The sequence below is a fragment of the Camarhynchus parvulus genome, unplaced genomic scaffold (genome assembly GCF_901933205.1).
Source record: "Camarhynchus parvulus unplaced genomic scaffold, STF_HiC, whole genome shotgun sequence".
Lineage (NCBI taxonomy): Eukaryota > Metazoa > Chordata > Aves > Passeriformes > Thraupidae > Camarhynchus > Camarhynchus parvulus.
In genome coordinates this window covers 18,773-32,840 of record NW_022147693.1, presented here as the reverse complement: position 1 = coordinate 32,840, position 14,068 = coordinate 18,773, and the positions used below count along the sequence as shown (strand labels likewise).

The 14,068-nt window shown below is 54.9% G+C and overlaps 1 protein-coding gene across 1 annotated transcript in view; it reads right to left on the bottom strand.

The window, feature by feature from the left end:
- LOC115915847 (protein Wiz-like) overlaps positions 1 to 14,068 on the bottom strand; it is a gene marked incomplete at its 5' end in the record, with an annotated part of 32,367 nt that overhangs the window by 9,844 nt on the left and 8,455 nt on the right. The window contains 4 exon segments of the mRNA XM_030969562.1: positions 883 to 1,240; positions 1,243 to 1,346; positions 4,380 to 4,547; positions 13,506 to 13,597. Coding sequence (XP_030825422.1) covers positions 883 to 1,240; positions 1,243 to 1,346; positions 4,380 to 4,547; positions 13,506 to 13,597 — 722 coding nt within the window.

Below are 14,068 nucleotides of genomic sequence, written 5' to 3'. Positions count from 1 at the left end.
CAGTGCCCGTTAAACCCCAATAAAACCCCATTACACCCCACTGAATCCCATTAAACCCCAATAAAACCCCATTACACCCCACTGAATCCCAATAAAACCCCATTAAACCCCAGTAAAACTCCATTACACCCCACTAAACCCCATTATACCTCAATAAAACCCCATTAAAACCCAACCAAACCCCATTACATCCCACTAAACCCCATTATACCTCAATAAAACCCCATTACACCCCACTAAACCCCAATAAACCCCACTAAACCCCATTAAACCCCACAAAGCCCGTGTCACTCACTGAGGTTGAGCGCCCGTCCTTGTCGAGCCCCACTTGGCCCTGGGGCAGCGGGGACTCAGTGCCAGCTTTGCCCCCTTCTCCTCAGTGCCCGTTAAACCCCAATGAAACCCCATTACACCCCACTGAATCCCAATAAAACTCAATAAAACCCCATTACACCCCACTGAACCCCATTAAACCCCATTAAACCCCAGTAAAACTCCATTAAACCCCAATAAAACCCCATTACATCCTACCAAACCCCAATACAACCCCATTACGACCCCAATAAAACCCAATTTAAACCCCATTACATCCTACTAAACCCCAACAAACCCCAACCAAACCCCACTAAACCCCACTAAACCCGAATAAAACCCAACCAAACCCCACTAAACCCCAATAAAACCCCATTAAACCCCAATAAAACCCCATTACATCCTACCAAATCCCAATCAAACCCCCATAAAACCCCCATAAAACCCCATTACATCCCACTAAACCCCAATAAAACCCCATTACATCCCAATAAAACCCCATTACACCCCACTAAACCCCAATAAAACCCACTAAACCCCATTAAACCCCACAAAGCCCGTGTCACTCACTGAGGTTGAGCGGCCCGTCCTCGTCGGGCGCCCACTTGGCCTCGGCGGGCAGCGGGCTCAGCGCCAGCTTCGCCCCCTTCTCCTCGCCGCCCTTGGGCGATCCCGGCAGCGGCGGCGGAACCTTCCGGAGCGCGGGCGAGCCCGGCCGGCCCAGGGCTTTGGCAAAGCCCGGCGGGGACTTGATGGCCTTGTTGAGGGAGCCCTCGGGCTTGGGCAGCAGCAGCAGCGGCGGCCGCGGCGCCGCCGGCTCCTTTTCGGGAGGCGCCCATGGGGTTTCTTGGCCAGCGGGGGGCTCGGCCTTAGGCTTGTGGGCACCAGCTCGTTACAGGAGGTCGATGGAGCCCCCGCGCCTCTCCGGACTTCGGCCACGCCCAGCTGGCGCAGGTGGGAGCGGGCGTGGCTGGAGAGCCCCTTGCGCGTCTCGAAGCAGGCGCCGCACACCTCGCACGTGGTCAGGCTGGAGGCTGGAAAAAACGGGGAAAAAACGGGGAATTAGGGGTTAAAAATCTCCCAGGATCAGTTCCTGAGCTCCCCCCATAGAGCACCTCGCACGTGGTCAGGCTGGAGGCTGGAAAAATGGGGAAAAATGGGAAATTAGGGGTTAAAAATCTCCCAGGATCAGCTCCAGTTCAGGATTGAAACAGGCGCCGCACACCTCGCACGTGGTCAGGCTGGAGGCTGGAAAAACGGGGAAAAAACGGGGAAAATGGGAAAATCAGGAATTAAAAATCCCTTGGGATCAGCTCTACAGACATAGTTTTGGCACACCTCGCAGGTGGTCAGGCTGGGGGCTGGAAATGGGGGAAAAATGGGGAAAAACGGGAAAATCAGGAATTAAAAATCCCTTGGGATCAGCTCCTGAGATCCCCCCATAGTCCTGGTTTTGGCACACCTCACATGTGGTCAGGCTGGGGGCTGGAAAATGGGGGAAAAACTGGGAAAAATGGGAAAAAAAACAGAATAAATCCAATCTCAGAGTGAGGAGAACCAGGAGGAAAAGTTGGGAGCCGATCCCAAAAAATTCCAAGCTTTCCCAGCCCAAGTTTTGGGATCACGGCAGGCGCTGCACACCTCACAGGTGGTCAGGCTGGGGGCTGGAAAATGGGGGAAAAACTGGGAAAAATGGGAAAAATCCGGGATAAATCCAATCTGAGAATGAGGAGAAAAGCTTGGGAGCCGATCCCAAAAAAATTCCAACCCCAGTTTTGGGAACCCCAAGCAGGCCAATTCCCACCTCGTTAACTCCCGCATTAATTAACCCCAAAATCACTCCCCTGGGCGGGGTGTGAGGGCCCCAAACCCAGGAGAATTTGGGAAAATTTGGGGAAAATCCTGGGAAATCTGGGAAAACCCGGGGAAAACCCGGGAAATCCGGGAAAAAAAAACTGGGAAATCGGGGAAAACTCGGAAATCCGGAAAACCGGAAATCGGGGAAAGCCGGGAAATCGGAAAAAACCTGGGAAATCCGGGAAAACTTGGAAATCGGGGAAAACCGGGAAATCGGGGAAAACTCGGAAATCGGGAAAAACCGGAAAATCTGGGAAAACTTGGGAAATCCGGGGAAAACTCGGGAGATCCGGGGAAAACCCCGGGAAAATCCGGGAAAGACCCAGAAAATGCGGGGAAAACTCGGGAAATCCGGGGAAAACTCAGGAAAATCTGGGGAAAACTTGGGAAATCCGGGAAAAACCCGGGAAAATCCGGGAAAGACCCGGAAAATGCGGGGAAAACTCGGGAAATCCGGGTAAGACCCGGGAAATCGGGGAAAGACCCGGAAAATGCAGGGAAAACCCGGGAAAATCTGGGGAAAACTTGGGAAATCTGGGGAAAACTCGGGAGATCCGGGGAAAACCTGGGAAATCCAGGGAACACTGGGAAAATCCAGGGAAAATCCCGGAAAATCCGGGGAAAACTCGGGAAATCCGGGAAAGACCCGGAAAATGCAGGGAAAACCCGGGAAATCCGGGTAAGACCCGGGAAATCCGGGTAAAACTCAGGAAATCCGGGAAAAACCTGGGAAATCCGGGAAAAAAACGGGAAATCCGGGAAAAACCCGGGAAATCTGGGAAAAACTCGGGAAAATCTGGGGAAAACTTGGGAAATCCGGGGAAAACTCGGGAGATCCGGGGAAAACATGGGAAATCCAGGGAACACTGGGAAAATCCAGGGAAAATCCCGGAAAATCCGGGGAAAACCCTGGGAAAATCCGGGAAAGACCTGGAAAATGCAGGGAAAACCTGGGAAATCCGGGAAAAACTGGGGAAATCCGGGGAAAACCCGGGAAATCCGGGGAAAACTCGGGAAATCCGGGAAAACCCGGGAAATCCGGGAAAGACCCGGAAAATGCGGGGAAAACTCAGGAAATCCAGGAAAAACCTGGGAAAATCCGGGAAAAACTCGGGAAATCCGGGAAAAAAACGGGAAATCCGGGAAAAACCCGGGAAATCCGGGAAAAACTCGGGAAATCCGGGAAAAACTCGGGAAAATCTGGGGAAAACTTGGGAAATCCGGGGAAAACTCGGGAGATCCGGGGAAAACATGGGAAATCCAGGGAACACTGGGAAAATCCAGGGAAAATCCCGGAAAATCCGGGGAAAACTCGGGAAATCCGGGGAAAACCCTGGGAAAATCCGGGAAAGACCTGGAAAATGCAGGGAAAACCTGGGAAATCCGGGTAAGACCCGGGAAATCCGGGGAAAACTCGGGAAATCCGGGAAAAACTCAGGAAATCCGGGAAAAACTCGGGAAATCCGGGAAAAACTGGGGAAATCCGGGAAAGACCCGGAAAATGCGGGGAAAACTCGGGAAATCCGGGTAAAACTCAGGAAATCCGGGAAAGACCCGGAAAATGCAGGGAAAACCCGGGAAATCCGGGTAAGACCCGGGAAATCGGGGAAAAACCCGGGAAATCCGGGGAAAACTCAGGAAAATCTGGGGAAAACTTGGGAAATCCGGGGAAAACTCGGGAGATCCGGGGAAAACCTGGGAAATCCAGGGAACACTGGGAAAATCCAGGGAAAATCCCGGAAAATCCGGGGAAAACTCGGGAAATCCGGGGAAAACCCTGGGAAAATCCGGGAAAGACCTGGAAAATGCAGGGAAAACCTGGGAAATCCGGGTAAGACCCGGGAAATCCGGGGAAAACTCGGGAAATCCGGGAAAAACCCCGGGAAAATGCGGGAAAGACCCGGAAAATGCGGGGAAAACTCGGGAAATCCGGGTAAAACTCAGGAAATCCGGGAAAAACTCGGGAAATCCGGGGAAAACTCGGGAAAATCTGGGAAAAACCTGGGAAAATCCGGGAAAGACCCGGAAAATCCGGGAAGAACTCGGGAAATCCGGGAAAACTCGGGAAAATCCGGGAAAGACCCGGAAAATCCGGGGAAAACTCGGGAAATCCGGGGAAAACTTGGGAAAATCCGGGAAAGACCCGGAAAATCCGGGAAGAACTCGGGAAATCCGGGTAAAACTGGGGAAAACCCCGGGGAAACGCTGACCTTTGGCGTCCTGGGGCTCGGCTTTGCTGCCGGGCGGCTCCGGGCTCAGCTTGGTCCCCAGGCGCGGCGGCGGCGGCGGCTCCAGCGCCGAGCTCGAGGATTTCTTGGCGATGGGGGGAGGGGACGTCACCTCCATGGCCACCAAGTCGTCCTCGTCAGGAGCCAGAACTGCGGGGAGCGGCTGCGGATCAGCGACTGCGGAGTGCGGGGGCTGCGGGGGGGGGTTGGGGGTCCAGAGGGGGTTTGGGGGATTCCAGAGGGATTTGGGGGGTCCCAGGTGGGGTTTGGGGGGTTCCAGGTGGGATTTGAGGGGGTCCAGAGGAAATTTGGGGGAGTTAAAGGTGGGATTTGAGGGGGTCCAGAGGAAATTTGGGGAGTTAAAGGTGGGATTTCGGGGGTCCCAGGTGGGATTTGAGATGTTCCAGGTGGAGTTCGGGGGTCCCAAGGGAGATTTGGGGGGTCCAGAGGGGGTTTGGGGGGGTCCAGAGGGATTTGGGGGGTCCCAGGTGGGATTTGGGGGGTCCAGGTGGGATTTTGGGGATCCAGAGGAAATTTGGGGAGTTAAAGGTGGGATTTGGGGGATCCAGGTGGGATTTGGGGGGTTCCAGAGGGATTTGGGGGGGTCCAGAGGGGGTTTGGGGGGTCCAGGTGGGATTTGGGGGGTCCAGGTGGGATTTCGGGGGTCCAGAGGGGATTTGGGGGGTTCCAGGTGGGGTTTGGGGGGTTCCAGAGGGATTTGGGGGGTCCAGAGGGGGTTTCGGGGGGTCCAGGTGGGATTTGAGGTGTTTCAGGTGGGATTTGGGGGGTCCCAGGTGGGATTTGGGGGGTTCCAGAGGGATTTGGGGGGGTCCAGAGGGGGTTTGGGGGGTCCAGGTGGGATTTGGGGGTCCAGGTGGGATTTGGGGTGTTCCAGAGGGGGTTGGGGCCAGGGATGGCGCCAGGTCCCCACAGGTGACAGCACAGGGGTGGTGGCAGGGGATGGGACAGGACAGGACAGGACAGGACAGTGACCGTGGCAGTGGCAGTGGCAGTGACAGTGACCGTGGCAGGTCAGTGGCATCTCCCCACAGGGGACAGCACAGGACAGGGGTGGTGGCAGGGGACGGGACAGGACAGGACAGGACAGGACAGGACAGTGGCAGTGACAGTGACAGTGGCAGGTCCCCACAGGGGACAGCACAGGACAGGGGTGGTGGCAGGGAACAGGACAGGACAGTGGCAGTGACAGTGACAGTGACAGTGGCAGTGGCAGTGGCAGTGGCAGTGGCAGGTCAGTGACATCTCCCCACGAGTGACAGCACAGGACAGGGGTGGTGGCAGGGAACAGGACAGGACAGGACAGAACAGGACAGGACAGTGACAGTGACAGTGGCAGTGGCAGTGGCAGTGGCAGTGGCAGGTCAGTGACATCTCCCCACGAGTGACAGGACAGAGCCAGGGCCCCGCAGGGAGGGGACAGGGACAGCGGCAGTGCCACCAGAGAGGTGACAGGTCCTGAAGGGGACAGCACAGGGGAGGGGACAGGGACAGCGGCAGCTCCTTGAGGGGAGGGGACACTGAGAGGTGACAGATTCCATCAGGGAGGGGACACTGAGAGGTGACAGGTCCCTGCAGGGAGGGGACACTGAGAGGTGACAGGTCTCCAAAGAAGGGGACACTGAGAGGTGACAGATTCCTGCAGGGAGGGGACAGTGGGAGGTGACAGGTCCCCAGGGGAGGGGACACACAAGTCCTAAAGGGGACAGGGGTGGTGGCATCTCCCAGCAGGGAGGGGACACAGAGAGGTGACAGATCCCTGCAGGGGGCAGGACAGGGTGGTGGCAGGTCCCCAAGGGGAGAGGACAGAGATGGTGACAGGTCCCCAAGGGGAGGGGACAGGGACAGTGGCAGGTCCCTAAGGGGGTGGGACAGGAAAGGTGACAGATCTTAAAGGGGAGGGGACAGAGAAGGTGACATCAGGGAGGGGACAGGGGTGGTGGCATCTCCCTGCAGGAAGGGGACACAGAAGGTGACAGGTGCCATCAGGGGACGGCACAGGGATGGTGACAGGTCCCTGCACAGGTGGGACAGGAACAGTGACACGTCCTAAAGGGGAGGGGACAGTGGGAGGTGACAGATCCCCAAGGGAGGGGACACAGAAGGTGACAGGTCTCCAGGGGAGGAGACAGTGGGAGGTGACAGGTCCCAGCAGGGAGGGGACACAGAAGGTGACAGGTCCCTGCAGGGAGGGGACAGTGGGAGGTGACAGGTCCCTGCAGGGAGGGGACAGTGGGAGGTGACAGGTCCCTGCAGGGAGGGGACAGTGGGAGGTGGACAGGTCCCTGCAGGAGGCAGGACAGGGTGAGGGAGGCCGGGTCCCTGCAGGGAGGGGACAGGGCTGGGGACATCCCAGTGACAGGGCTGGGGACACCCCAGTGACAGAGCTGGGGACACCCCAGTGACAAGGCTGGGGACACCCCAGTGACAAGGCTGGGGACAGCCCAGTGACAGGGCTGGGGACATCCCAGTGACAGGGCTGGGGACAGCCCAGTGATAGGGCTGGGGACATCCTGGGGCTCTCAGTGACATCCCAGGGTTCCCGGTTACCGGGCTGGGGACACCCTGAACCCCTCAGTGACAGGGCTGGGGACATCTCAGAGCTCCTGGTGACAGAGCTGGGGACATCCTGGGGATCAGCCTGGGGACATCCCAGAGCTCCTGATTACCGGCCTGGGGACACCCTGGGAGCTGCTTGGTGACAGGGCTGGGGACACCTCGGGGCTCCTGGTGACGGGGCTGGGGACACCCCTGAACCTCTCAGTGACAGGCCTGGGGACACCCCGGGGCTCTCAGTGACACCCCGGGGCTCCTGGTGACAGGCCTGGGGACACCTCGGGGCTCCTGGTGACGGGGCTGGGGACACCCCAGTGACAGGGCTGGGGACACCCCGGGGCTCCTGGTGACAGGGTTGGGGACACCCCGGGGCTCTCAGTGACACCCCGGGGCTCCTGGTGACAGGGCTGGGGACACCCCAAGGACCAACCTGGGGACACCCCAGGGCTCTCAGTGACACCGCGGGGCTCCCGGTGACAGGGTTGGGGACACGCCAGTGACAGGGCTGGGGACACCCCAAGGACCAACCTGGGGACACCCCAGGGCTCTCAGTGACACCGCGGGGCTCCCGGTGACAGGGTTGGGGACACCCCGGGGCTCTCAGTGACACCCCGGGGCTCCTGGTGACAGGGTTGGGGACACGCCAGTGACAGGGCTGGGGACACGCCGGGGCTCTCAGTGACACCCCGGGGCTCCTGGTGACAGGGCTGGGGACATCCCGGTGACAGGGATGGGGACACCTCGGGGCTCCTGGTGACAGGGCTGGGCACACCCCGGGGCTCTCAGTGACACCCCGGGGCTCCCGGTGACAGGGCTGGGGACACCCCGGGGCTCCCGGTGACAGGGCTGGGCACACCCCGGGGCTCTCAGTGACACCCCGGGGCTCCCGGTGACAGGGTTGGGGACACCCCGGGGCTCGGCCGGGCCGCTCCGGGCCGCCCCCGCCTCCCCCGGGCCGGGAGCCCCGAACCGACCAGAACCGAACCGGGCTGGCCGGGCCGGGCCCCAGCGGCCCGGAGCGGCCCCGAGCAGCGCCGGTTCGGGCCGGTTCGGTTCGAGGCTGCCGGCGGCGCCGGGCCCGTGCCGGGAGCGCATGCCGGGGGTCCCGCGGGGACAAAGCGGGGCCGGGGCCGGGACAAAGGAGGGCGGCGGCTGCTCGGCCGCGGCCTCCCGGAGCCCCGCGGCGCTCGCCCGCCGCCCTGCCCCGGAGCCTCGGCCCGGCCGAAGCGGGCCCGGCGCGGGGCGGATCCGTGAGGGGGCCCGGGGGCGCTGAGGGGATGGGGGGCGGATGGGGGGCGCGGGCGGGCCCGGGCTCGGCGGGGCGGGGCCGGCGGGGCGGGAAAGGGCGCGCTCACCCGGCTCGGGCGCGGCCGGGGGCTCGGGGTCGCCGTCCCCGCCGCGGTCGCGGTCGCGGGGCCGCGGAGCCGCCGCCGCTTTGGTGACTTTGGGCGGCGGGGAGGCGGCGGCCGAGGCCGAGGTGGAGGCCGCCATCTTGGGCACGGCGCACGCGGGGCGCCCGCCAGGCCGCGCGGCCGAGCGCCGAGAGCGCCGAGAGAGCGGCCCCGGCGGCCAGGGGAGAGCGGCCGAGCGCCGAGCTTCGGGGGGGGTTTGGGGAATTTTTGGTGGGGGGGGAAAAAAAGGGAAATTTTGGGGGATTTTTGGGGGGAAAATGGGAATTTTGGGAATTCTGGGGGAGAAATTGAGGGGTTTGGGGGGAAATTGGGGGATTTTGGGGGGGGAAATTGGGGGAAAAACGGGAATTCTTGGGGGATTTGGGGAATTCCTGGGGGAAATTGGGGGATTTTGGGGGGAAATTGGGGGATTTTGGGAACTCTTGGGGGATTTTGGGAACTCTTGGGGGAAATTAGGGGATTCTGGGGGAAATTGGAAAATCTAGGGGGGATTTTTGGGGGGAAAAAGGGGAATTTTGGGGATTTGGAGTGGAAAAGGGGGAATTTGGGGAGAACTTTTTGGGGAATAGGGAATTTTGGGGGAAATTAGGGTAATTTTGAAATTCTTGGGGAGAAACTGGGGGATTTTGGGTGGAAATTGGGGCATTTTTTTGGAAATTGGGGATTTTGGGGGGGGAAAGGGAATTTCTGGGATTTTTGGGAGGAATTGGGAAATTTTGGGGGGGATATGGGGGAAAAAAGGGGAATTTTTGGAATTCTTGGGGAAATTGGGAAGTGTAGGGGGGAATTTTGGGGGGGAAAAGGGGAATTTCTGGGATTTGGGGTGAAAAAAGGGGGAAATTTGGGGGAAAGAGGGAATTTTTTGGGGAAAAGAGGGAATTTGGGGGAATTTGGAGGAAATTTTGGGGAAAATTGGGGAATTTGGGGGGATTTTGGGGGATTTTCAGGGGAATTTGTGTTTGGGAATTGGCAATATCCCAGATATGGTGGATTTGGGGATTCAAATATCCCGGATTTGGTGGGTTTGGAACTGAAATATTCGGGATTTGCAATGGAAATCCCCAAAATCCCAAACCAGGATGCAGGGGGGCTCCTCCTCCAGTCCCCAAACCCCAAATTCATCCCAAAACCCCCCAAAACCACCAAATTAAACCCCAAAAATCCCCCAAATCCAACACTGAAAACTCATCCCAAAACCCAAACCCAAACTTGATCCCAAAACCCCCCAAAACCACCAAATTAAACCCCAAAATTCCCCAAAATCTGACTCCAAAATCTCATCCCAAAACCCAAACCCCACATCGATCCCAAAACCACCAAAACCACCAAATTTATCCCCAAAATCCCCAAAATCTGACGCTAAAAACTCATCCCAAAACCCAAACCCCAAATTCATCCCAAAAGCGGCAACCCAAACCCAAACTCGATCCCAAAACCCCCAAAACCACCAAATTAAACCCAAAAATTCCCCAAAATCCAACACCGGAAACTCATCCCAAAACCCAAACCCCAAATCAAAACCCAAACCCCAAATTCATCCCAAAAGCGCCAACCCAAACCCCAAATCGATCCCAAAACCACCAAATTGATCCCAAAAATTCCCCAAATCTGACTCCAAAATCTCATCCCAGAACCCAAACTCCAAAACCCCCAAAACCCCCAAATTGATCCCCAAAAATCCCCAAAATCCAACACCCAAAATGTGACTCCAAAATCTCATCCCAAAACCCAAACCCCACATGGATCCCAAACCTGCCCCAAATGGATCCCAAAAACCCCAAAACCACCAAAACCACCCCAATTTCCATCCTGGGCCGATCCCATTGAATTCCTGACCCTTTGCCAACAAAAATCCCCAAAATCCAACACCCAAAATCTCATCCCAAAACCCAAAACCCAAACTCCAAATTCATCCCAGAAGTGGCAACCCAAACCCCAAATCGATCCCAAAACCACCAAATTGATCCCAAAAAATTCCCCAAAATCTGACTCCAAAATCTCATCCCAGAACCCAAACTCCAAATTCATCCCAAAACCCCCAAATTGATCCCCAAAAATCCCCAAAATCCAACACCCAAAATGTGACTCCAAAATCTCATCCCAAAACCCAAACCCCACATGGATCCCAAACCTGCCCCAAATGGATCCCAAAAACCCCAAAACCACCGAAACCACCCCAATTTCCATCCTGGGCCGATCCCATTGAATTCCTGACCCTTTGCCAACAAAAATCCCCAAAATCCATCGCCGAAAACTCATCCCAAAACTCAAACCCCAAATCAAAACCCAAACCCCAAATTCATCCCAAAAGCGGCAACCCAAACCCCAAATCGATCCCAAAACCACCAAATTGATCCCAAAAAATTCCCCAAAATCTGACTCCAAAATCTCATCCCAGAACCCAAACTCCAAAACCCCCAAAACCCCCAAATTTATCCCAAAAAATTCCCAAAATCCAACGCCGAAAACTCATCCCAAAACTCAAAACCCAAATCAAAACCCAAATTCCAAATTCATTCCAGAAGTGGCAACCCAAAGCCCAAATCGATCCCAAAACACCCAAATTGATCCCAAAAAATCCCCAAATCTGACTCCAAAATCTCATCCCAGAACCCAAACTCCAAAACCCCCAAAACCCCCAAATTTATCCCAAAAAATCCCCAAAATCCAACGCCGAAAACTCATCCCAAAACCCAAACCCCAAATCAAAACCCAAACTCCAAATTCATTCCAGAAGTGGCAACCCAAACCCCAAATCGATCCCAAAACCACCAAATTGATCCCAAAAAATTCCCCAAAATCTGACTCCAAAATCTCATCCCAGAACCCAAACTCCAAATCCATCCCAAAACCACCAAATTGATCCCCAAAAATCCCCAAAATCCAACACCCAAAATGTGACTCCAAAATCTCATCCCAAAACCCAAACCCCACATGGATCCCAAACCTGCCCCAAATGGATCCCAAAAACCCCAAAACCACCGAAACCACCCCAATTTCCATCCTGGGCCGATCCCATTGAATTCCTGACCCTTTTCCAACAAAAATCCCCAAAATCCAACACCCAAAATCTCATCCCAAAACCCAAACGCCAAATCAAAACCCAAACCCCAAATTCATCCCAAAAGCGCCAACCCAAACCCCAAATCGATCCCAAAACCACCAAATTGATCCCAAAAATTCCCCAAAATCTGACTCCAAAATCTCATCCCAGAACCCAAACTCCAAAACCCCCAAATTTATCCCAAAAAATCCCCAAAATCCAACACCGAAAACTCATCCCAAAACCCAAACCCCAAATCAAAACCCAAATTCCAAATTCATCCCAAAAGCGCCAACCCAAACCCCAAATCGATCCCAAAACCACCAAATTGATCCCAAAAAATTCCCCAAAATCTGACTCCAAAATCTCATCCCAGAACCCAAACTCCAAAACCCCCAAAACCCCCAAATTGATCCCCAAAAATCCCCAAAATCCAACACCCAAAATGTGACTCCAAAATCTCATCCCAAAACCCAAACCCCACATGGATCCCAAACCTGCCCCAAATGGATCCCAAAAACCCCAAAACCACCGAAACCACCCCAATTTCCATCCTGGGCCGATCCCATTGAATTCCTGACCCTTTTCCAACAAAAATCCCCAAAATCCAACACCCAAAATCTCATCCCAAAACCCAAACGCCAAATCAAAACCCAAACCCCAAATTCATCCCAAAAGCGCCAACCCAAACCCCAAATCGATCCCAAAACCACCAAATTGATCCCAAAAATTCCCCAAAATCTGACTCCAAAATCTCATCCCAGAACCCAAACTCCAAAACCCCCAAATTTATCCCAAAAAATCCCCAAAATCCAACACCGAAAACTCATCCCAAAACCCAAACCCCAAATCAAAACCCAAATTCCAAATTCATTCCAGAAGTGGCAACCCAAACCCCAAATCGATCCCAAAACCACCAAATTGATCCCAAAAAATTCCCCAAAATCTGACTCCAAAATCTCATCCCAGAACCCAAACTCCAAATTCATCCCAAAACCCCCAAATTGATCCCCAAAAATCCCCAAAATCCAACACCCAAAATGTGACTCCAAAATCTCATCCCAAAACCCAAACCCCACATGGATCCCAAACCTGCCCCAAATGGATCCCAAAAACCCCAAAACCACCGAAACCACCCCAATTTCCATCCTGGGCCGATCCCATTGAATTCCTGACCCTTTGCCAACAAAAATCCCCAAAATCCAACACCCAAAATCTCATCCCAAAACCCAAAACCCAAACTCCAAATTCATCCCAGAAGTGGCAACCCAAACCCCAAATCGATCCCAAAACCACCAAATTGATCCCAAAAATTCCCCAAATCTGACTCCAAAATCTCATCCCAGAACCCAAACTCCAAAAGCCCCAAAACCCCCAAATTTATCCCAAAAAATCCCCAAAATCCAACACCGAAAAATCATCCCAAAACTCAAACCCCAAATCAAAACCCAAACTCCAAATTCATCCCAGAAGTGGCAACCCAAACCCCAAATCGATCCCAAAACCCCCAAATTGATCCCAAAAAATTCCCCAAAATCCAACACCCAAAATGTGACTCCAAAATCTCATCCCAAAACCCAAACCCCACATGGATCCCAAACCTGCCCCAAATGGATCCCAAAAACCCCAAAACCACCGAAACCACCCCAATTTCCATCCTGGGCCGATCCCACTGAATTCCTGACCCTTTTCCAACAAAAATCCCCAAAATCCAACACCCAAAATCTCATCCCAAAACCCAAACGCCAAATCAAAACCCAAACCCCAAATTCATCCCAAAAGCGCCAACCCAAACCCCAAATCGATCCCAAAACCACCAAATTGATCCCAAAAATTCCCCAAATCTGACTCCAAAATCTCATCCCAGAACCCAAACTCCAAAACCCCCAAAACCCCCAAATTGATCCCAAAAAATCCCCAAAATCCAACGCCGAAAACTCATCCCAAAACCCAAACCCCAAATCAAAACCCAAACTCCAAATTCATTCCAGAAGTGGCAACCCAAACCCCAAATCGATCCCAAAACCCCCAAACCTGCCCCAAAATCCCGATTTTTTTCCCCATTTTTGGGTCTCTCACCGTCCCTGCAGGGCTGCAGGACCTCGTCCCCCCAGGGCGGCGGGAACGGCGCCGATTTCGGCTGATCCCAAAATCCCAAACCCCAAACGGATCCCAAAAACCCCAAAACCACCGAAACCTCCATCCCACAGAATTCCCGACCCTTTTCCAACAAAAATCCCCAAAATCCAACGCAGAAAACTCATCCCAAAACCCAAACCCCAAATTCATCCCAAAACCACCAAATTGATCCCAAAAAATCCCCCAAATCCAACACCCAAAATCTCATCCCAAACCCAAACCCCACATGGATCCCAAACCTGCCCCAAAATCCCGATTTTTTTCCCCATTTTTGGGTCTCTCACCGTCCCTGCAGGGCTGCAGGACCTCGTCCCCCCAGGGCGGCGGGAACGGCGCCGATTTCGGCTGATCGCGGTGGAGATCCCGGTGGAGATCCCGGTGGAGATCGTGGTGGAGATCATGATGGAGATCCTGATGAAGATCATGGTGATCTTGATGAAGATCTTGATGGAGATCTTGATGAAGATCTTGGTGGAGATCATGATGGAGATCATGGTGGAGAT